The sequence below is a fragment of the Culex pipiens genome, chromosome 2 (genome assembly GCF_016801865.2).
Source record: "Culex pipiens pallens isolate TS chromosome 2, TS_CPP_V2, whole genome shotgun sequence".
Taxonomy (NCBI): Eukaryota; Metazoa; Arthropoda; class Insecta; order Diptera; family Culicidae; genus Culex; species Culex pipiens.
The window spans coordinates 16,923,418-16,943,675 of record NC_068938.1 but is presented as its reverse complement, the minus strand read 5'-3'; the positions used below and the strand labels follow the sequence as shown (position 1 = coordinate 16,943,675).

The 20,258-nt window shown below is 42.6% G+C and overlaps 6 protein-coding genes across 6 annotated transcripts; 3 read left to right on the top strand and 3 right to left on the bottom strand.

Annotated features, from left to right (window-relative positions):
* Window positions 1–1,760: 1,760 nt before the first annotated feature.
* On the bottom strand, window positions 1,761–3,583 carry LOC120417738 (cytochrome P450 6a8-like). The gene is made up of 2 exons (XM_039579896.2): window positions 2,347–3,583; window positions 1,761–2,293 (listed from the first exon to the last, which is right to left on the bottom strand). The coding sequence occupies exons 1-2, from the start codon at window positions 3,431–3,433 to the stop codon at window positions 1,878–1,880; spliced, it is 1,503 nt and encodes a 500-aa protein (XP_039435830.1). The 5' UTR covers window positions 3,434–3,583; the 3' UTR covers window positions 1,761–1,877.
* Window positions 3,584–5,806: 2,223 nt separating this feature from the next.
* LOC120417749 (probable cytochrome P450 6a20) lies at window positions 5,807–7,434 on the top strand. The gene is made up of 2 exons (XM_039579907.1): window positions 5,807–6,909; window positions 6,961–7,434. The coding sequence occupies exons 1-2, from the start codon at window positions 5,880–5,882 to the stop codon at window positions 7,011–7,013; spliced, it is 1,083 nt and encodes a 360-aa protein (XP_039435841.1). The 5' UTR covers window positions 5,807–5,879; the 3' UTR covers window positions 7,014–7,434.
* A 123-nt stretch (window positions 7,435–7,557) lies between these two features.
* On the top strand, window positions 7,558–9,229 carry LOC120417747 (probable cytochrome P450 6a14). Its single transcript, XM_039579905.2, has 2 exons — window positions 7,558–8,727; window positions 8,781–9,229. The coding sequence occupies exons 1-2, from the start codon at window positions 7,644–7,646 to the stop codon at window positions 9,194–9,196; spliced, it is 1,500 nt and encodes a 499-aa protein (XP_039435839.1). The 5' UTR covers window positions 7,558–7,643; the 3' UTR covers window positions 9,197–9,229.
* A 4,701-nt stretch (window positions 9,230–13,930) lies between these two features.
* Window positions 13,931–15,711, top strand: LOC120417748 (probable cytochrome P450 6a23). Its single transcript, XM_039579906.2, has 2 exons — window positions 13,931–15,213; window positions 15,273–15,711. The coding sequence occupies exons 1-2, from the start codon at window positions 14,148–14,150 to the stop codon at window positions 15,686–15,688; spliced, it is 1,482 nt and encodes a 493-aa protein (XP_039435840.1). The 5' UTR covers window positions 13,931–14,147; the 3' UTR covers window positions 15,689–15,711.
* Window positions 15,690–17,424, bottom strand: LOC120417746 (cytochrome P450 6a8-like). Its single transcript, XM_039579904.2, has 2 exons — window positions 16,183–17,424; window positions 15,690–16,130 (listed from the first exon to the last, which is right to left on the bottom strand). Exons 1-2 carry the CDS (start codon window positions 17,285–17,287, stop codon window positions 15,709–15,711), a joined length of 1,527 nt encoding a protein of 508 aa, XP_039435838.1. The 5' UTR covers window positions 17,288–17,424; the 3' UTR covers window positions 15,690–15,708.
* A 7-nt stretch (window positions 17,425–17,431) lies between these two features.
* Window positions 17,432–19,387, bottom strand: LOC120417745 (cytochrome P450 6a2-like). The gene is made up of 2 exons (XM_039579903.2): window positions 17,981–19,387; window positions 17,432–17,915 (listed from the first exon to the last, which is right to left on the bottom strand). Exons 1-2 carry the CDS (start codon window positions 19,143–19,145, stop codon window positions 17,500–17,502), a joined length of 1,581 nt encoding a protein of 526 aa, XP_039435837.1. The 5' UTR covers window positions 19,146–19,387; the 3' UTR covers window positions 17,432–17,499.
* Window positions 19,388–20,258: the final 871 nt, after the last annotated feature.

The window sequence follows — 20,258 nt, the reverse complement described above, 5'->3', positions numbered from 1 at the left end:
AACCATAAAAGTCTCCTTACGATTTTGGCAGCTGTTCATACAAAATTGGCAATTGAATATTCGAAAATCTGTAATTTTTCAAGGAATTTTTTGATTGATTTTGTGTTTTCGCCAAAGTTGTAAGTATTGATCAGATCTATTCAGAAAAATAGGTACACGGTAAAGAAATTTGGTATTTTTTCAATTAACAATAAAAAAAGTTTTTATAATAGATTTATAATTTTTAATTTTTTTTATTTGTTTAAGGGGTCAATATCGAGCATGTTTGAGGCCATTCAAAAGTATGGACCAATATTTTGCCGACGAGTTAAAAAAAACAGAATTTGTTGGACAAAATTTATCTTTGAATGGATTTATTTTGAAAACGGTGGACTCAAACAAAAAAATGTAAAGTAATTTTCAATTGCAGATTCAGGTTTAGATGAAAAATAAAGTCCTAAAATTTTAAGCACAAGATTTAAATATTATACAATATTATCACAAAAATCATTATATTTTTGAAAATTCACAACTGTTCGGTAAAATTTTGGTCCATACTTCCTAATGGCTTAAAAGATGCTGGGTTTTGTCCCCTTAAAAATGCAAAAAAAATAAAAATTGAAAAAACAGATTTTGGGAAATTTATTTTTTTGTAAAAATGTTAGTTAAAAATCATATGAATGATCATATGATCTTTAAGAGAAATTTAAAGGTTTGGGGAGATATGATTAAAAAAATATATTGTATTTTGTAAACTTGCTGTAAAAAGTGAAATATAGATCAGAACGTACTTCAAATGTGTAAAAATCAGGAAATAATACAACTCTCTTTCAAAAGACTCTGTGCTCCTCGACCAACGGCACCAGTGCCAGCCACGAGGGTGGAGGCCACCGGAGACGAGGCCGCCGCTGGATCAGTGGCTTGCTGGTGCTGGCCGAAAACGAAAAGCGTCTAAAGCTAAATCACAACGACGCGGACGAGGAGGACGAATGACCACTCCCGAGCGCAACTGACCGAGAGAAGCCCTCGAGGCGAACTGATGATGCTGTACGCCAACCAGATTTATGGCAAATAACTAGAGGCTAGTGGGGTTTGTGGGTGGTGGGTCGTGATACGGTGAATAAAAGAATCGCAAACAAATCAATAGCCATCAATTACTTGAACAATCCCGCACATATTCTGGGGCAGCCATTTCGCCCTGGGCTCTGACTTCCTGCTGGGTGCCTTCTTGGTCATCTGATAGCTGAAGATTCTACCTACTCCAAGTGAGTCATATGATGGCCACGAGTCAGAAAAGGAAAATGATCCGTGCGTGCTGGGTAATTGATTGGTTTCCCGGGAATAAAAGCTCCGGCAGAGCGGCAGTTTTTTTTTTGCTTAAATCAGCAGGTTCTTCGCTTTATGGACTCAGGAGAAAAATTCAAAGAACTCATTGAATTAGACTCATTTGTCAATTTTTAAGAAACGCCACTTTTCCCTTTCAAAAATGTGTTTCTGAAACACGTGAAACACAAACGTTTCAATCAACAACGTGAGTTTTGAATGGAATTCAGTCGAGTAATGCCGCTTTCAAGATATAATCACTATCAACAGTAATTATAACCCACGAGGGTGTAGTTAAATCACATAGCTGCGCGCTCGGGTTAATTGGATCGAGACTACTTGAAGGTCAGCTATTTATAGAAAGTATCTGAATACACTTCAACTTTTTTTTTTTACTACAGAATTAAATATAACAGAAGATGTATACAAAAATACCAGATTTATCTAAAGATTTCAGCTTGTAATGTATATTAAAATTTATATTTAGCTTATTCAAAACTATCATCAAATATCAAATAAATTAGACAATTCTTGTATTGTAAAAAAGTCTCAATATGGCAAAACATAAGAAAACATTAAATCTTCTCAACCTTCAACCAAAGTCCCCCCTTCGGCGACAACACAAAGCTCTTCTCGTCCATCTGCAGCGGCACCTGGCACTTTTTCCCGATTGAAAACTTAAAACTGTGCAGCAGATAACCCAGTGCAATGCGGGCCTGCATCATTCCGAATCTCATCCCAATACAGATTCGAGGTCCCTCGCCGAACGGAGTCCACGCGTACGGATTGCGTTTGGCTTCCTGCTCCGGCGAGAATCGGTCTGGATCGAAGCGTTCCGGGTCGGGGAAGATGTCCGGATCGTGGTGGATTCCGAGCACCGGGATGAACACGCGGGTACCGGCTGTGAGGACCGTCTTAGTTTCCGGAACCTGGTAGTCCTTGGCCACCTCGCGGAAATGGATAGGGACTGGGGGATATTTGCGGAGAGATTCTGCAATAACTTGGATTAGAATATGATACTTGATTTTGATCATTACAGCTTACCTTGCAAGATTTGATCCAGGTACTTCATGGCGGTAACGGATTCGTAGGTAATCTCTCGGTTGTACTTGGACAAGACTTCCCTCACGTGTTGACGTCCCTTCTCCTGGATGTCCTGATTCAGAGCCAGCTCGTACAGAGTCCACGTTAGCAGCGTAGAGCTAGTCTCGAACCCAGCCAAGTAGAACACAAACGCTTGCGCTGCGATCTCGTTGAAGGACAGCAATCCATCGTCACTCTTGCTCTCATCCGGATTCCTCATCTGGATCAGCAAATCCATAAAGTCGTTCCTCTTAACATTATTCTTCACCCTGTAGTCCACCGTTTCACGCACCACTTTGAAAAAGAACTCGGACACTTCCGGCAGAATCTCCTTTACCCCAATGAACTGTGCAAACCGTGGCATCGTCGCAATCAAGAATCCCTTGACCATTCCTCGAGGATTCCCGAAGATCTTCCTTCCAATAGCCCTGAACTGCGCATCCGGATCCCGCATCGAGTTACACTCAAGCCCAAACGCACAAATCCCAATCACATCGGTCGTGTACCTCGCCAACAAGTCCTTCAGCTCAAACTCACTCTCATGACTAACTTTCTCGTCCAAAAAGTCCCGGAACTGCTTCCCCGCCGCAATGATCGTCGAGAACATCATCTTCATCTTGCCCGACGTAAACGTCAGTGACAACTTATGCCTCAGATTCTTCCACTTGGGTCCGGACAGGTTGAACATGTGCGCCGAAAGCGGGTCGTACTTCTCGTTGTAATACGTCCCACGATCGTGGAAGTACTGGAAGTCCTTCGCAAACACGCACTTGGCCAGCTCCAGATCGGTCACGATCGCGATCGGCCTCGTAAAGACAAACGCCCCACCAAACGGATGGTCTTCCCCTTTCAACTCCTCGTAGAACCGCGCGAACATCTGACCCGTTTGCTCCGTCCGGGTCATCGTCCTCGAGTTCCCATAGAAGAACTCCGGCTTCAAGTACGGCACATCTCTGTCCTTCCAGTACGAGTACTTTTTGTCCATGTAAAAGTACAGACCCAAGCAGATCATCGCCACGGTGATGATCGCATCTAGCGGTTCCAGCATGATGATTCCGTTAATTGACCGGAAGTTCGAGTTAGTTACAGCACCACTCAAACCCCTCGCTTGAACGATGCTAGCTGTTCAAACACTTTTTCACGAATGGCTTGCTGCCGACCACGGGATCTGGGTTTTTATTGACTCCCAGCCCAGCTGTAACACAGCTCGCGCTTATTATCTCGTTGATATCTCGGCGCCGCGTGCGCCGGTTGATCTCAAACTCGTCGAGCTAGACAGCGCACCCTCAGCGGGCGTAATTCTGTCACTACAATCATAACGGTGCGCTTGCTTGTGCCATATACTGGAATTTTATCAGCAATAGTGTGGTACTACAACACGGTTGATGGAGTTATGCCGCGAGCTTAGTGAATCATTTGAACGCGCCCGCTTTCGATAACGGAGAGTGGACAGGTGAACGTTTTGCAAGTCATCTGGGGGTAAACTGAGTTACTGGGAAGAAATGACTCAGTTATGCTCGGGTAAACTTTGGACCAAGCACGTGGGGCGGGTGGTGAACATACAAACAACTCCTACAGAGCAAATATCACGATATATTTCGTGGCGATGTTCAAGGTCTACTTCAAAGGCTTTTAAAGTGTAAACAACACTCCAGCGGAAAGAGACAGCAGCGGGGGACGAGAGAAGTCGAACGTGCACTACACGTCGTCGCGTTGTTCAGGAAAAAATCGCATTTATTTGGTTGAAAATTAAGTTTCAGCCAAGCCAAACTAGTGTCATTCGATTCATGACGTTGGCATCTATGCAGAGATGATAAAGTTTAGTTAAAAAAAGTGTTTTATAGTGATTTTCGATAAAATTGTTTTCGATCATGCTCGTGGTGTTTGACGTTTCGAAGAAATTAAAGAAGAGAGTGAGAGTGAGAGCGTTGGAGTGTGTTGGTGTCTCTTGGCAAGAACGAAGAGCTGAGAATGGCACTCATTGAGTGCATATTTGGTTGGACGATGACACCGCAGGCTGGAAATTTGCATGAGTTAAAATAAGGCGTTTCGTTGTTGTTTAGAATGTGTCCAAATATGTTCTTGGTTTTTGTACTGCACCGATCATTCGGTTTCGTAATTTTCCCGTCCCATCTTGATTCTGGGAACGTGTGCGGAAAAAAGAGCCAAAATGTCAAAACGAACGAACGTCACAAGCGTCACTTTGACCAGTGTGTTTACCGTCGATTTGCAGACTTTTTTGTATTCGTGGCAGACTTCTGCTGTTTAGGGGAGATGAGTGTAATAACAGTCTTGGAAATTTGGTTTGGTTGATTTGACGACGGTGTATACGAAACGGGTTGAAAAACGTGAAAAATAGCGAAATTAGCGTGATCGAAGGGTGTAGCTGTTGCGCTAATTTTCCGGTGACGCAAGATAGCACTGGAAACGTCGCTTCATCTTATCTTTGAGTCGAGAGAGGAACGACTCAAATAGGAAAAGCAGCATCATCGAGGAACTTGGTGAGGACTTTCCAATTACATTATATTCTATTTTATATTATAATTGTATTATATATTATTGTATAACCGCACACTAGACACACCATACAAAACATGCAATCATAAATCGGAGCGTTTGGTACGGTATGTCCACGCATCCTTCCTCCCCTGTAGATTCTCTGAAATGTGATCCGTTCTCAGAATCCTCTCTGCGGTAAACACAACGTAGTAGGGCTGGCCGCTTTAATTTTTGTAATACATTTTCGGGTGTTCTCGGATGTACTTCAATTATTAATATTGACAAGAAAAGTGCTTGCGGCGTAATCTAATCACAAGACTTTCCAGCATGCTTTCATCGGACTGGCTACGTTTGTGTTAGATTAGATTAGATTAGATTAGTAAACAACACTCCAGCGGAAAGAACAATTCGTAACGGAATATTCCTACATGTTTAAAATCAGATTTAAGGTGAGAAGCTTTTGTTTTTGTTTTTGTTTTTGTTTTTGTTTTTGTTTTTGTTTTTGTTTTTGTTTTTGTTTTTGTTTTTGTTTTTGTTTTTGTTTTTGTTTTTGTTTTTGTTTTTGTTTTTGTTTTTGTTTTTGTTTTTGTTTTTGTTTTTGTTTTTGTTTTTGTTTTTGTTTTTGTTTTTGTTTTTGTTTTTGTTTTTGTTTTTGTTTTTGTTTTTGTTTTTGTTTTTGTTTTTGTTTTTGTTTTTGTTTTTGTTTTTGTTTTTGTTTTTGTTTTTGTTTTTGTTTTTGTTTTTGTTTTTGTTTTTGTTTTTGTTTTTGTATCAAACTTCCCAATTGATTTTTCGACTGAACCAAACAAATCCATTGCCTAAATACCAAATTATCTAAACACACAACAAACAAAACGATAATCTCACTCCAATTCGAGATGCAAACTCGCATCGATTGTGTGGACCAGTTGTAAAAAAGTGCTCCACCTATTCACGTCGTATCGTAACGATCGACTCGCAGCGTTTAATTTAATTAAATTAGCACCTGGTGCACCATGTTCCAATATTGGGACATAGTCGGCACCTTGGCGTTCCTCGCGCTGAATCTGTACCTGTTTCGCAAGCACGCCTATTGGACCTCGCGGAACGTGCCGTTTAGGCAGCCCGGTTTTTTGTATGGAAATACTAAAGCCATGGGAAGAACTGAGCAGGTTGGGAAGTTTTTCCAGAGTTTTTATACGGATTTAAAGGGGTTGAACCCGCTGGTTGGGATGTACCACTACTTGAGGCCGATTGCGTTGATGACCGATTTGGGGCTGGTGAGGCGGGTTTTGGAGGAGGATTTTCAGTGTTTTCAAGGGCGAGGGAGTTACTGTGACGAGAAGGTTGATCCATTATCGGGAAGGCTGTTCAATTTGAGTGGAGATAGATGGAATAAGATTCACAACATAATTGCGCCATTGTTTGGTGAAAATAACTTGAAGACTATGTTTTCAATGCTGTTGACTTCAGGAAACCATTTGAGTGATCAGCTTGGTGATAAGGTCGAAGTAGGAAAAGAGATTGAAATCAAGAATTGGTTGAAACAGTACATACCGGATTTAATGGCAAAGAGTTACCTAGGAGTTGATATACAGTTGAAAACAATATCGAGACAAGAAAAGTTTAAGGGATTTCTGATGAATTACATGTCAAAATTAGCTAGGATTTTAAGAATAAGTGAGTTCAAGCCCGAAGTTTCCAAACATTTTTTGAAATTGATAAGCGCTGAAACAGAATCGCGATCAAAGAACAACATCAGAAAAGATGACCTCCTGGACATGCTGATTCAACAGTGGGATCCCAACGAATCCAAGGAAGGACAGCTGGCCTTCAACGAGCTTGCAGCGCAAGCGTTCGGATCCTACTATGCTGGGCTCGAGACCTACCCTGCGCTGTTGACGTGGACTCTGTTCGAGCTGTCCAATGCTCAGGTAATGCAAAAGAAGGCGCGACAACACGTGAAGACTGCTCTGGCAAAGTTCAACGGAGAGATTTGCTTTGATTCGATTTCGGCGATGACCTACTTGGATCAGATCGTAAAAGGTAAGATTTTTGATATGATTTCCGATGGCAGACTGACGTTATCTTTTGCAGAATCCCTTCGGAAATACCCACCGATTCCGGTGTTGATCCGGGAGACGACCTAGAACTATCAGATTCCAAATACCACCACAACCTTGGAAACTGGAACTCCCATCTATATCCCAGTGTACGCGATCCACCACGATCCGGAGCTGTATCCTACTCCGGAAAAGTTCAACCCAGAGCGATTCTCAATGAACTCCAAGCGAGAACCGTACACGTGGATTCCGTTCGGTGAAGGACCGCGAGCTTGTTTAGGGAAGCAACTTAGTATTGTGCAAGTTAAAATTGTTCTGGCTTATCTTTTGATAAACTTTCGATTTTCAATCGGTAAGAAGTGTAGCATGCCGTTGCAAGTCGATGTAACGAGCTTTGTTCTGACTCCGAAAAATCTCTGGTTGAAGGTGGAACGAATCTAGTTGAATAAAGATCTTATAACAAACTAAAATTTTCTTTTCTGGAAGATATCTTTGCAAACAAATGTAAGATAGCAGGTGACTCAAAGTATCGCGAAGAATGACTTGCAGAGTAGGCAGACGGCACGCAATCAGCGAGATAATAATCACTTGGTACTTCAAGCTGTTTACACTATATCTACGACCTCGGCTCTTTGGTATTGGTCAGTCACGAACAAGATTTGGAAGAGGCCGCATCGCGAGAGAGTCTAGGCAGGTCGTTAATTAGTCTTAATCAGTATGTTGGATTTTTGGGATGTTTTTACCGCTGTATTGGTGATCTGTTTGGGAGTGTTGTACTACATCAAGAAGCAGCACTCGTACTGGGCTGATAGGAACGTTCCGTTCTCTAAACCGGTCTTCCTGTACGGCAATGCCAAGCCCATGGGAAGAACGGAACAGGCCGGACCCCTGTTCAAGCGATTGTACAACGAACTCAAGGGAAAGCATCCGTTCGGTGGAATCTACATGTTTACAAAGCCGGTCGCGCTGATTACGGATCTTGAACTGCTGAAGTGCGTCTTTGCGAAGGATTTTCAGTACTTCCACGATCGTGGGACGTACTACAACGAGAAGGACGATCCGCTGTCGGCGCACATGTTCAACCTGCCCGGATCCAAGTGGAAGAATCTGCGACACAAGCTGTCACCGACGTTCACCTCCGGGAAGATGAAGATGATGTTTCCGACGATTGTGGCTGCGGGGAAGCAGTTTAATGACTTTCTGCATGAGAAGGTCAGCCACGAGAGTGAGTTTGAGCTGAAGGACTTGTTGGCGAGGTACACAACCGATGTGATTGGCATGTGTGCGTTTGGGATTGAGTGCAACTCGCTGAAGGATCCGGATGCGCAGTTCAGAGTTATGGGAAGGAAGATCTTCGAAACTCCGAGAGGCAGAATCAAGTCAATGTTGACAAATGCAACACCAAACTTTGCTAGATTTATCGGTGTAAAGCTGTCTGTCCCAGAGGTTGAACAGTTCTTTTTGCGAGTTGTCCGGGAGACGATTGACTACCGGGTGAAGAACAACGTCAAGAGGAACGACTTTATGGATCTGTTGATCCAGATGAGGAATCCGGATGAGAGCAAGAGTGACGATGGATTGCTGTCCTTCAACGAGATCGCAGCGCAAGCGTTTGTGTTCTACTTGGCTGGATTCGAGACCAGCTCTACGCTGCTAACGTGGACACTGTACGAGCTGGCTCTGAATCAGGACATCCAGGAGAAGGGTCGGCAACACGTGAAGGAGGTTCTACCTAAGTACAACGGGGAAATGTCTTACGAATCCGTTACCGCGATGAAGTATCTGGATCAGATCTTGAATGGTAAGTTTTACCAAATCCCATATTGAATAATATTCTAATCCGAGTTATTGCAGAATCCCTTCGCAAGTATCCCCCGGTTCCAATCCATTTCCGCGAGGTGGCCAAGGACTACCAAGTCCCCAACACCAAATCCGTCCTGGAAGCCGGCACCCAGGTATTCATCCCGGTATACGGAATCCATCACGATCCGGAGGTCTTCCCCGATCCTGAAAAGTTCGATCCCGAGCGGTTCTCACCGGAGCAGGAAGCCAATCGCAATCCGTACGCGTGGACGCCGTTCGGCGAGGGCCCTCGAATCTGTATCGGACTGAGATTCGGAATGATGCAGGCCCGCATCGGACTGGCCTATCTGTTGACCAACTTTAGGTTTTCGATCGGAGAAAAGTGCAAGGTTCCCCTAGAACTGAACAAAAAGAGCTTCATCCTAGCGCCTGAAGGTGGACTCTGGCTTAAAGTTGAGAAACTGTAACGATAAGCAATAAAATCAAACCAATCTTATCTACCCCCTTCCCCCTCTTTTAATCCCATGTCCTACACCAAGTAAACCAGTAATCGATGCGGCACGCACGGCCCAGATGACCCACTTTCCGGCTCGTTTGTCGACTGGTCCAAACCCAAACCCCTCAACAATTTGTTTTAAAATTCTTCGCAACACTCCTTCCTCATTGTATGTACGGCGCAGACACTGTTTTGGCACCGGTCCAACCATGTCCTCGCCCAGGCATTGGCAAAAAGCTGTTTGTTGGTTCACAATTTATTCCTGGCAAGTGCTGGCAAGTTGCTGGGGTTTGGTCGTGTGTGTGTAAAAGGACAACACACCATCAGCAAAAAAAAAAAAAAAAAAAGAAAAGGACGAACCGAATTTATATGCTGAACAGCCATGTGCACGGGTTTGCTGGCAGTTACGAAGAGCGTTTTAAGTTTCTGTTGGAGTTTGAAGCTTCGTTGCACAGCATACGGAGGTTGTCCGAGCAAGCCGCTGTGCTGGGAACACACACACACATTGTGTAAACACCTGTGGGATGGGCGAGTCGCAATAGAATGTATTTTAGGTTCGATAGATTTACAAAGAAAAGGAGTTCATATAAAAGGATCTAATTGATTCACGGAGAAAAAAGAGTTCCCAAAACTATTTGAACAAAGTGTTCAAATTCCAAGGGACGACTTTGAAAAACGTACCATGAAATTTGAACACTTTGTTCGTGGTTCCCATTTTCATGAACGCTTGTTCACGATTTTGGGAAATATTTTTTCTCCGTGTTGTAACTGGTTGCTAGAATGCACCTTACTTAATTCGAACTATAAATTTCTGCTAAAAGATTTATAAATAAACAAACGTGTAAATTTCCACCTCAACCAAAAAATTCATCAACTATTTTTCCGAATTGCGATGCGATGCACTTATATGCTAGACTCTACTGTTATCCAGAATGGTGGAAGCGACGGAAAGTGTTCCATTTAACGAGTGGAGTGGTTTTCCATGAAAATGAAAATATTATCCAAACGAGGCGACGCGCAAGTGATGAAATGCAATTAAGTATCATAACAAAAAAAAAAGAAAACACCAGCCTTTTTGGTTGGAATGTGAAACGGTATGTTTTTTAATAGTGATTGCTTGTTATTTTTCGAAAATGGACTGAATGAAACTTAAACTGCAGTACATTGATGCAAGTGAATTTATCTGAAAATATAAATAAAAGAAATATGCCTGGAATAACCTCAAAAAACGATGCACCTTTTCAATTTTGAATTCCTCATATAAAATACAATGGATTGGAGGGATGAATTTCCTTGGTCAGTAGTAATGGTTCTTTCTTTAATTTCAGAGGGTAGCCCCAAGGAAGCGCAGATTTCGATCACCCTTATAAACAATTGTATGAAGAAATTATATATGAAAAATGCCTTATTTGGATAAAAGGAGTTGATGAACAAAGTGCAATTTAAAAAAAAAATTAAAAGTGCAAAAAATATTTAAAATCTAGATTTTTTCGAAAAATTATGTTCTTTTCTGCTGAAAAACTTTATGTAGTCCATAACAAATGAAACATTATTCACAGCATTACCAAATACTAACTAAGTCTAATCTGATGGACACAAACTTAGTTTTTTTTTTCAACGAATTTATAATAAGTAGCTGAAAAAATGATAAAGTTTAGATCGGTTACCCACCATTAACAAAACATCACCGAATTTCAGTTGCACGATTATAAATTTCATAACCGAATTTCGGTAAGTTTTTGCCGCTTTCGGTAATTTTCAGTTTACCAAACTGTTCAACAGTTGAAAATTTAGTAAACTTTACCGAATTTGATAAAAAAAAACCTGATGAACACTAATTTTTAAATAATAAATGACAATTTTGTTGAATACTTTTACTTTGAAATGGCTACAATCTAAAAATTATTTGAACCTTAATATATAAAAATTATGTAAGTCGTTTTTGAAGATTTGTTATTTTAATAGACAAAATTTCAATTATTAAAGCTTTGTTGCTGTCAACAACCTTGTAAAAAAATGGAAATGAACAGTTTCTGATTTTTTTTCTTTTTTTAAGTGAGCAGCGATGAATAATTTTTAAAATAACTTTAACCTTTGGGATGTCGCATGTTTTTGTCTTTCTTACAAGTTCCTTTACCAAGTGTGTACAAAGTACACATATGCGATTGCTGGTGGGTTAATTTTGAATTGCTAAAAAATAATTCAAATTCTGATTGAATTATCGACTTAAATTTTCACATGGATTCTTTTTATTTTGATGAATTGATTTGGTATGTTATAGCAACAACATTTTTATCTTTTTTTTTCTATTTTTTACTTGTTGATTTTTTCAATTATTTATAATTTTTAGTGGACTAAGAGTGCCAATTTATGAGCCAATTTGTAATGTCAACCTCAGAGGAGGGGATTTTTTACGTTTTCCTTGCCATTCTTTACATACTTAACCAAATTCGATAAAATTTAAATTGGATTCATTGGACATTCTAAATAACACTATGCATGAAGAATGATTTGATTTCCATTCAATACTTCTCGAGGAATGTCGATGAGTGAAATAGTGGTGCTCTGGTGTAACCATGGGCGTTAGAGGGTTAAAAAACAGTATAATTTTTAAACTTAAAAAAAGGACAAAAAACATTTTCAGATGTTGATTTGAATTTGTAATAAAAGTACATTATGAAATTTTGTTAACAGTTTTCAAGTTTATAAATAATTTTGGTGTAAAATTTTCCCAAAAAAGTGACTTTTTTTAATTAAAAAAAAAACTTTCTTCGTGCCTGGTCCGGTCGATTAATGGTTAGAGCGGTAGCTTCTTACCCCAGCAGACCTGGGTTCAATTCCACACGGTGGCATTTTTCGAGACGAAATTTGCCTGATTACACCTTCTAGCGGATGGGGAAGTAAAACGTCGGTCCATTTGCGTAAAAGAGGTTTTAGGTGACTCACCAAACATAACCTTCGGATGCCAAAAATGAGCAAAACTTGCAACAGAGATCACAAAAGACCCAGTGTCGTTAAAGTGGATTGATTTGCAGAAAAAAATATTTTCAAATAGGGTACGTTATCCATTAATGGACCCCTTTCCTATAGTAGACCCTCTGAAGGGTTTTTGATGAAAAATTCAATAAAATCACAATTTCAAGCAAAATATTTTCAAAATTTTTAAACCAAGATTAACATTTCAAAAGGGCCAAACTTTCAATATCACGCCTTTTTGTTTTTTAGTCTTGATTAAAAAATTTTGAAAATGTTTTTTTCGAAAATATCGGAAAATTTCACGAATGTTTCATATTTTAACATTAAAAATCGGACCATTAGTTGCTGAGATATCGGCATTAGAAAATGGTGTGTTGTTTGGGTGAGACTTAGAAAACATCAATTTTTCTGTTCTGCTCAGCAACTAAGGGTCGTATCAACAAAGTTCAAAAGTGCAAGATATAAAGAATTTTCTCAGCTTTTCAAAAATATTTTTTTTAAAGTGGGCAAACATGTGCACTAATTTAAAAAAAATTAAAAACTTCGACTATTTTCAAAAAAGTCACCTAAAAATGGATTTAACTTGAAAACTATGCAGTTTATCAAAATTTCATTACATTACTTTTTGAATGTAAATTTGATTTTACATCGAAAAATGAAGATTAAAAAATACTTTTCGTGGGACTGTACATTGTTATTTCATGAAAATTTAAAATGTTTTCAAAGGAGTTCAAACATGCTAAATATGATTATAAACGCGGGAAAATGCCTTTTTAATGGTTTTCAGTTGATTAAACTTTAATGTATATTTAAACTTTGAAAAATATTTGCAACGGCCTAAATCAATAACAAAACATTTTTTTTTAAGTTAACATGCGTGGTTTTATCAGCAACTGTAAACAAATCTATTGTTTAGTTTCGGTCAACCAGTTATGTTATAAATATGAAAAAAATGCATCAAAATTACTTTTTTTTATTATTTTTATGTTTACAGTGGTTTTTGAAACATTTTCTCTGATAATAAAAATAATATTTTGCCAAAAGTGGACCCGGGTCCACAATCGAATTATGGACCCGAGTCCACTGTGGGAAAAGAGGTTCCGTAACAGGCAAAAAAAAACTTTTTTTTTCAAATGGCTATTTTTCTGCTCAAAAACAAACGACTGATGAAACAAATTGTCAAAATTGTTTAAAAAAAACTTCAGATTTCATTGTTTTGTACGAAGGGTTATGAAAAAGTGCTTGAAATATTGAAAAAATTGTGAAAAATGTCCTTCGGCTCTACTAGGGGGTCCACTAATGGTTAAAATACCCTATTTGAGAATTTCATACAATTTTCTTTTTTTTAACGATCTTTGGTTACTGAATTACGGCTTTTCAAGAAATGATAACTTAGAAAGATATATCATTTTTCAATCGACGATATCTTGGAAACTTTCAAATACTTATCTCTTGTTTTCAGTTTTTTTTTTCAAAATAACGACTAACATTTTAAAAGGACATAAAACACATAGCTTTCGTTGATTCAATTGTATTTAATGTTTTTCTACACCGTATTCTCATTCATTCCCGAACACATGATCCATACAATTCCAATCAGATAATCAGAATGAAAGTGCGCCATCACCTCGTACAGCTGTATTGGTGCCATGATTCATTTTCATTCTCTTGTGTCTTCTCTTCATTTTGTTTGTTTACATGTGACTCATTCTCAACCATACTACATGACTGCAGTTTCTAACATCTCACTGCCAGCGCCAGTCACAACCGATTGAGCTACGAGAATGAATTGTAACTTTTGGACGTGAAGAATTGGTTCAAAATTTCATTATTGTGCGCCTGGAAAGCACCGTCTTCTTATCTTTAAACTAAGTGAGATAAAGTAAAGCAAATAAATATCACAGAGGCAGGTTTCGTGCTCAGTTATCGTCCCACCCTCAACCAAGATGGTCCTTCCTGCACTGCTGTTCATCGTAGCCGGTTTGCTGCTGTACGTGTACTACCGGTACCGCAAGCAGCGTTCCTTCTGGGCTGACCGAGGAGTTCCACACGTTCCGGCCAACTTCCGAAGGAATCTGGATCCGGCTCCGATGCACATGGCCCGTCGGTTTCAAGGCTACTACCAGCAATTTAAGGACCAGTATCCGTTCTGCGGGATTTACTTCTTCACGAAGCCGGTGGCGCTGGCGATCGATCTGGAGCTGCTGAAGTGCATCTTTGTGAAGGATTTTCAGTACTTTCACGATCGTGGCACGTACTACAACGAGCGGGATGACCCGTTGTCGGCGCATTTGTTCAACCTGGAGGGGACAAAGTGGAAAAACCTGAGGACGAAGATTTCGCCGACTTTTACCTCGGGGAAGATGAAAATGATGTACCCGACGATGATAGCCGCTGGGAAGCAGTTCAGTGAGTACATGGACGAGAAGGTCAGCCAGGAGAATGAGTTCGAGCTGAAGGATTTGCTGGCGAGGTTCACGACGGATGTGATTGGGATGTGCGCGTTTGGGATTGAGTGCAACTCGATGAAGGATCCGGATGCGCAGTTTAGGGTTATGGGCAGGAAGCACTTTGATACGCCTAGGGTGCGGTGGAGGGATTCGCTGTGTGCGGTTGCTCCCAAGTTGGCGAGGTTCTTGGGAATGCGCCAGATCGTGCCGGAGCTGTCGGATTTCTTCATCGGGATCGTACGGGAAACGATCGACTACCGGGTGAAGAACAATGTAAGGAGGAACGACTTTATGGATCTGTTGATTGCGATGATGCAGGGTGAGAACAGCGAGTTGGGACCGCTGACGTTCAACGAGATTGCGGCGCAGGCGTTTGTGTTCTTCATTGCTGGCTTTGAGACGTCCTCTACCACGATGACTTGGGCGCTTTATGAGCTGTCGGTGAATCAAGAGGTTCAGGAGCGCGCGAGGAAGTGCGTTCAGGACGTTTTGCAGAAGCACAACGGAGAGATGAGCTACGATGCGGTTATGGATATGGCGTACATCGATCAGATCTTGCAGGGTTGGCTTATTGTCAATCTTATTCCAACCGTATGAACTGAAACTATTGTCTCTTTGCAGAAACCCTCCGCAAATACCCCCCCGTCCCGGTTCACTTCCGCGTGGTCAGCAAAGACTACCAAGTCCCAGACACCAACACCATCCTGCCCGCCGGAACATCCCTCATGATCCCAGTGTACGCCGTTCACCACGATCCGGAGATCTTCCCCGAGCCAGAACGGTTCGATCCGGATCGTTTCACGCCGGAGGAGATCGCCAAACGTCATCCGTACGCGTGGACGCCGTTCGGCGAGGGTCCTCGAATCTGCATCGGAATGCGATTCGGCATGATGCAGGCCCGCATCGGACTGGCGCTGCTGCTGAAGAGCTTCCGGTTCTCCACCGGGCAAAAGTCGACCGTTCCGCTGGACTTTACGGCGAAGAGTTTCATTTTGTCACCGGAAGAGGGACTGTGGTTGAAGGTCGATAAGGTTTGAATAAAAGCGATTGAGTTTCTTTATTTCGATAGTTTTTCTAGCTTGAGCCACATTCCGTTGATCGGGGTCAGTACGAAGGCACGCGTCGAGTAAACAACGGGATCCTCCGTCTTTTCACAGCGCAAAATGCGGAAATTCTTCAAGATCATAGCGAGACCAACTCGTGCTTGCAGCATCCCGAAGCGAAGTCCGATGCAAATTCTTGGTCCTTCTCCGAATGGGAGAAACGTGCACTGATCTCTGGCGGCTTGTTGATCCGGTGAGAATCGCGTGGGGTCGTAGCGTTCCGGATTTGGGTAAAAGTCCGGATCATGCTGGATGGCGAACGCCGGAATCATGATCTTCAGACCCTTCGGTAGTATTAGGTTAGATTCTTCTATCAGATAGTCCTTGTCGACGGTCCGCTCGAGATTTACTACCGGAGGGTACTTGCGAAGGGTCTCTGGAAGAGGGAATCGTAAGAGGGGGCTTGTTGTTTATCAAATCATACTAACCGTTGATGCACTGATCTAGATAGGTCATCGCTTGACAGCATTCGTAGCTAAACTCTCCGTTGAACTTGTCAAGCGTCTCGAAAACACTCGCTCTCGCCGCTTCTTGAACCACCGGATTCAGCGCAAGCTCGTATAAGGTGTACGTCAACGCTGACGACGAAGTCTCGAATCCAGCAGTGAAGAATATAAACGCCTGCGCTGCAATTTCACTGAAGCTCAGCTGTCCGATGTCTCCACCGTCAGCCTCCAACCGTCCAGTGTTCTTCAACTTGATCAACAGGTCCAAAAAGTCATTCCTGGAGACATTATGCTCCTCCCGATGCGAAATCGTCCTCCAAACCACATCCAAGAAGAACTCCGCGACGTCGTCGTGAATCAACTTCATCCCCAAACCATTCGCCAAACCCCGAAATGTCTTCATCACAAACACCTTCAGCGGATGATTCCTAGGCGTATCAAAGTGCTTCCTCCCAACTCGTCGGAACTCATTATCCGGTTCCTCGAAGCTATTGCACTCGATCCCGAACGCACAACTCCCAATCACATCCGTCGTGAACCGTGCCATTGCGTCCCGAATCTCCGCGACCTCCTTCCCAACGCAAGACTGCTCTAGATAAGTGCAGAATCGCTGGGCGACCTCCAGAACCGCGGGGAACGTCATTCGGATGCGCCCACTGGAGAAGGTCGGACTGATCTTGGCCCGCAGATCGCGCCACTTGCGACCCTCCAGCGAGAAGAGGTGCGCTGAGAGGGGATCATCCCGCTCGTTGAAGTAAACGCCGCGATTCGGGAAGTGGTTGAAGTCCTTGATTAGGATTCGCTTGATAAGGGAGAGATCCGTCACGAGCAGGACCGGATTGAGGAAGATGTACAGACCGACGAACGAGGATCGACCTTTGAACTGGGTGTAGATTTGCTGGGTTAAATGCGCTGGATGGATGCTTTTGCCCATTTCTTTGAAGTTTCCGAAGGGGAACTCGGGCTCGAGGTAGGAGACTCCTTGGCGTCGCCAGTAGCCATATCGATGCTTGATGAAGATTAGGGCACCGAGTGCGATGAAGAGGATTACCAACAAACCGTTCACAATCAGCTGAAGGGGCGACATCGAAGTTGACTGCTTGAGTGAAACTGTTGCGCTGATTGAGGGCAGTGAGAGTGAATGAACTTGTCTTTGTATGAGTACAATGTCTTATCAGAAACCAGTACTGTTTGTATGGGTGGAGTCTGGCCGGTTCAAGATAAAGACCTGTTTATGCTAGTACATCAACTTGTTTTTATTCGCTTAAACCTAATAATCTCTCGATACAAAATGCAACATTACAGCTTCTCAACCTTCAACCAAACTCCGTTAGCCGGCCCCAAAATAAAGTTCGTCCTCGAGTACTTCACCGGAATCTGCGTTCGATCGCACACCGAAAACCGGAACCGTCTCAACAAGTTCGCCAACCCAACCCGAGCCTGAATCTGTCCAAACCGCATCCCAATACAAATTCTTGGTCCCTCCCCAAACGGCAAGTAGCAGTACGGATCCCGCTGTGCGACCTCTTCCGGCGAGAATCGCTCCGGTTTGTACGCCTCGGGATCCGGGAAGTGCTCCGCGTCGTGGTGCATCGCAAAGATCGGCACCATGATCTTGCGTCCCTTCGCGATGACCAGGTCGGTGTCCGGAATCCGGTAGTCCTTGTCGGCGTTGCGCTCCAAGATGGCCACCGGCGGATGTTTGCGGAGGGTTTCTAAAAATAAAGAAAGCAGCTGATAAGATTGAGAGTCTGCGAACACAAATTCGTTGGTGAGGTACCGCTGATACACTGGTCGAGATAGCCCATATTGGCGACGGACTCGTACGTCAGCTGACCGCCGTTGACGGCGAAGATGTCCAGCACACACTTGCGAGCCTTCTCCTGAGCTTCCCGCTTCATGGCGAGTTCGTACAGCGTGTAGGTCATCGCGGTTGAAGAAGTGTCAAAGCCAGCGTTGAAGAAGATGAATGCTTGAGCGGCGATCTCATCAAATGAGAGTTTACCGATCTCCTCTCCAGCTTCTTCCAACCTTCCGGTGTTCTTCAGCTTCAACAGAAGATCCATAAAGTCATTACGGACTACGTTGTTCTTCTCCCGGTAATCGATCGTATCACGCACCACGTTCGAGAAGAAGCTACTCACATCCTCGTGCAGCATCTTCATCCCCAGCGCATTTGCGTACTTCCTAAACGCCTTCATCAAGTAAACCACCAACGGAGAGTGCGGCAGCTTATCGAACGCGATCTTCCCGTACCTTCTGAACTCATTGTCCGGATCACGGAAGCTGTTACACTCGATCCCAAACGCACACGTCCCAATTACATCGATCGTGTACCTCGACAGCAGATCGTGCATCTCCACCTCATTCACACCTTGCACGACCTCCTCCAAATGGTCGCAAAACTGCTTGCACACCTCCACCACCAACGGGAAGGTCATCTTGATCCGCCCACTGGTAAACGTCGGCGATAGCTTGTTCCTCAGCGTTTTCCACTTCTGACCCTCGATCGCGAACATGTGCGCCGAAAGCGGATCGTCCCGCTCATTAAAGTACACCCCCCGGTTCGGAAAGTACCCAAAATCCTTCACCAGCAACGTCTTAATCAGCTTCACGTCCAAAATGTACAGCAACGGCGAACTCAACATGAACACACCCCCGTACGGAACGCCCTTCGTCTTGAAGTACTCGTAGTGTCGCTTCGTGATCGGGGCAATGTGCTCGACCTTCCCGAGCGTCTTGAAGTTCCCGTACGGCAGCTCCGGCTCGATGAACTCGACGCCACGGTCGGACCAAAAGCGGAACCGCTTCTTGAACCAAGCAAAGGCTCCCAGGGGGAGCGCGATCGCCAACCAGGTTAGTAGTACAAGCCACATTCTTGAACGCGGCGATGACGATCTTAACGCATCAACGAGTTGTAGCAAACTGGTGGCGATTACTTGCATGCGGTCTCTGTTGAGGCACCAATACTTGGCTTATCTTTGGTACTTGTGACTGTGAAGTTAACGGGTATGTCGTACGTAGTAGATGAAATCTGCACTGCGAATACAATTCATTGGTTTCATTAGATTCGGCCGTGCGTGAGATAAGGTTGTGTGAAGTGCGAGACGCTTTGCATTCTTTATTTGGTTGTTCAATGAACAGTTTGTTGCATAATTTCCCTAAAATTAGATCGAAGTGTTTGCTCTTAGTTGATAAGTGAAAGCATCCCATAATCAAACATAGTCTCAGGTAGATTAAAAGTCAAACCACAGGTTTAAAATTTTCATTTTTTTTGTAAAACTGAGAAAATTACAGTAAAAAATTAAATGTTTATGACAATTAAAAAAAAAGATTTGAAGTTTTTATTAAATATATTGGAAATGAAATTTGAAAAGATGTTTAAAGATAATTATTAGGGTGGGTACGGATTTTCAAAAGTTCTCAGATCAAGTTCTGGTGTGGTTCCCCTTGTAGGGCATACCCATAGGGACTCTCAGGCCAAATTTCAGCTCATTTGGTTGAAAACTGGCTTGTCTCAAGCGAGTTCAAGTTTACATGGGATTTACTATGGGAAATTTTGAATTTTCGTTCATTCGCTCCTACAGGCCTGGGGAAAACATGTAGAAACTTCTAGGATGGCCAGAAATGAGCGGAATCGTCTGGAGAACAACTTTCTCTAAGAGACCAGGTCGATTCGTTCAACCCCCATCGAGCTCAACGGCAATACATCCGGGGTTTTCGGAACCAACGGTTTTCCCCAGAAAAGTATCAAATTTTCCTTAGCATGCTATGAATGCTTGATGAACACCGCGACGCCACATGTCAAACAGCTACCACGTGGACTAGCATCGCCTATAAAAAATTACTTTTTATTACTTTTTGAACCATAGAATTAAAATTTATGGTGATCCTGATGCTATTTAGCTGTATTCTAAACCTCCAAATAAGAAAAAAAATGTTATGGTGCAAATTTTACAATCACGTGGTAGCTGTTTGACATGTGGCGTCGCGGTGTTCATCAAGCATTCATAGCATGCTAAGGAAAATTTGTTGCTTTTCTGGGGAAACCGTTGGTT

Coding starts and splice junctions, on each gene's coding strand:
- LOC120417748 (XM_039579906.2), top strand. CDS start 14,148: ATGGTCCTTCCTGCACTGCTGTTCATCGTAGCCGGTTTGCTGCTGTAC. Junction 15,214..15,272: donor CATCGATCAGATCTTGCAGG/GTTGGCTTATTG, acceptor GTCTCTTTGCAG/AAACCCTCCGCAAATACCCC.
- LOC120417749 (XM_039579907.1), top strand. CDS start 5,880: ATGTTCCAATATTGGGACATAGTCGGCACCTTGGCGTTCCTCGCGCTG. Junction 6,910..6,960: donor CTTGGATCAGATCGTAAAAG/GTAAGATTTTTG, acceptor TATCTTTTGCAG/AATCCCTTCGGAAATACCCA.
- LOC120417746 (XM_039579904.2), bottom strand. CDS start 17,287: ATGTCGCCCCTTCAGCTGATTGTGAACGGTTTGTTGGTAATCCTCTTC. Junction 16,131..16,182: donor TCTAGATCAGTGCATCAACG/GTTAGTATGATT, acceptor TCCCTCTTCCAG/AGACCCTTCGCAAGTACCCT.
- LOC120417747 (XM_039579905.2), top strand. CDS start 7,644: ATGTTGGATTTTTGGGATGTTTTTACCGCTGTATTGGTGATCTGTTTG. Junction 8,728..8,780: donor TCTGGATCAGATCTTGAATG/GTAAGTTTTACC, acceptor GAGTTATTGCAG/AATCCCTTCGCAAGTATCCC.
- LOC120417745 (XM_039579903.2), bottom strand. CDS start 19,145: ATGCAAGTAATCGCCACCAGTTTGCTACAACTCGTTGATGCGTTAAGA. Junction 17,916..17,980: donor TCTCGACCAGTGTATCAGCG/GTACCTCACCAA, acceptor CTTTATTTTTAG/AAACCCTCCGCAAACATCCG.
- LOC120417738 (XM_039579896.2), bottom strand. CDS start 3,433: ATGCTGGAACCGCTAGATGCGATCATCACCGTGGCGATGATCTGCTTG. Junction 2,294..2,346: donor CCTGGATCAAATCTTGCAAG/GTAAGCTGTAAT, acceptor AAGTTATTGCAG/AATCTCTCCGCAAATATCCC.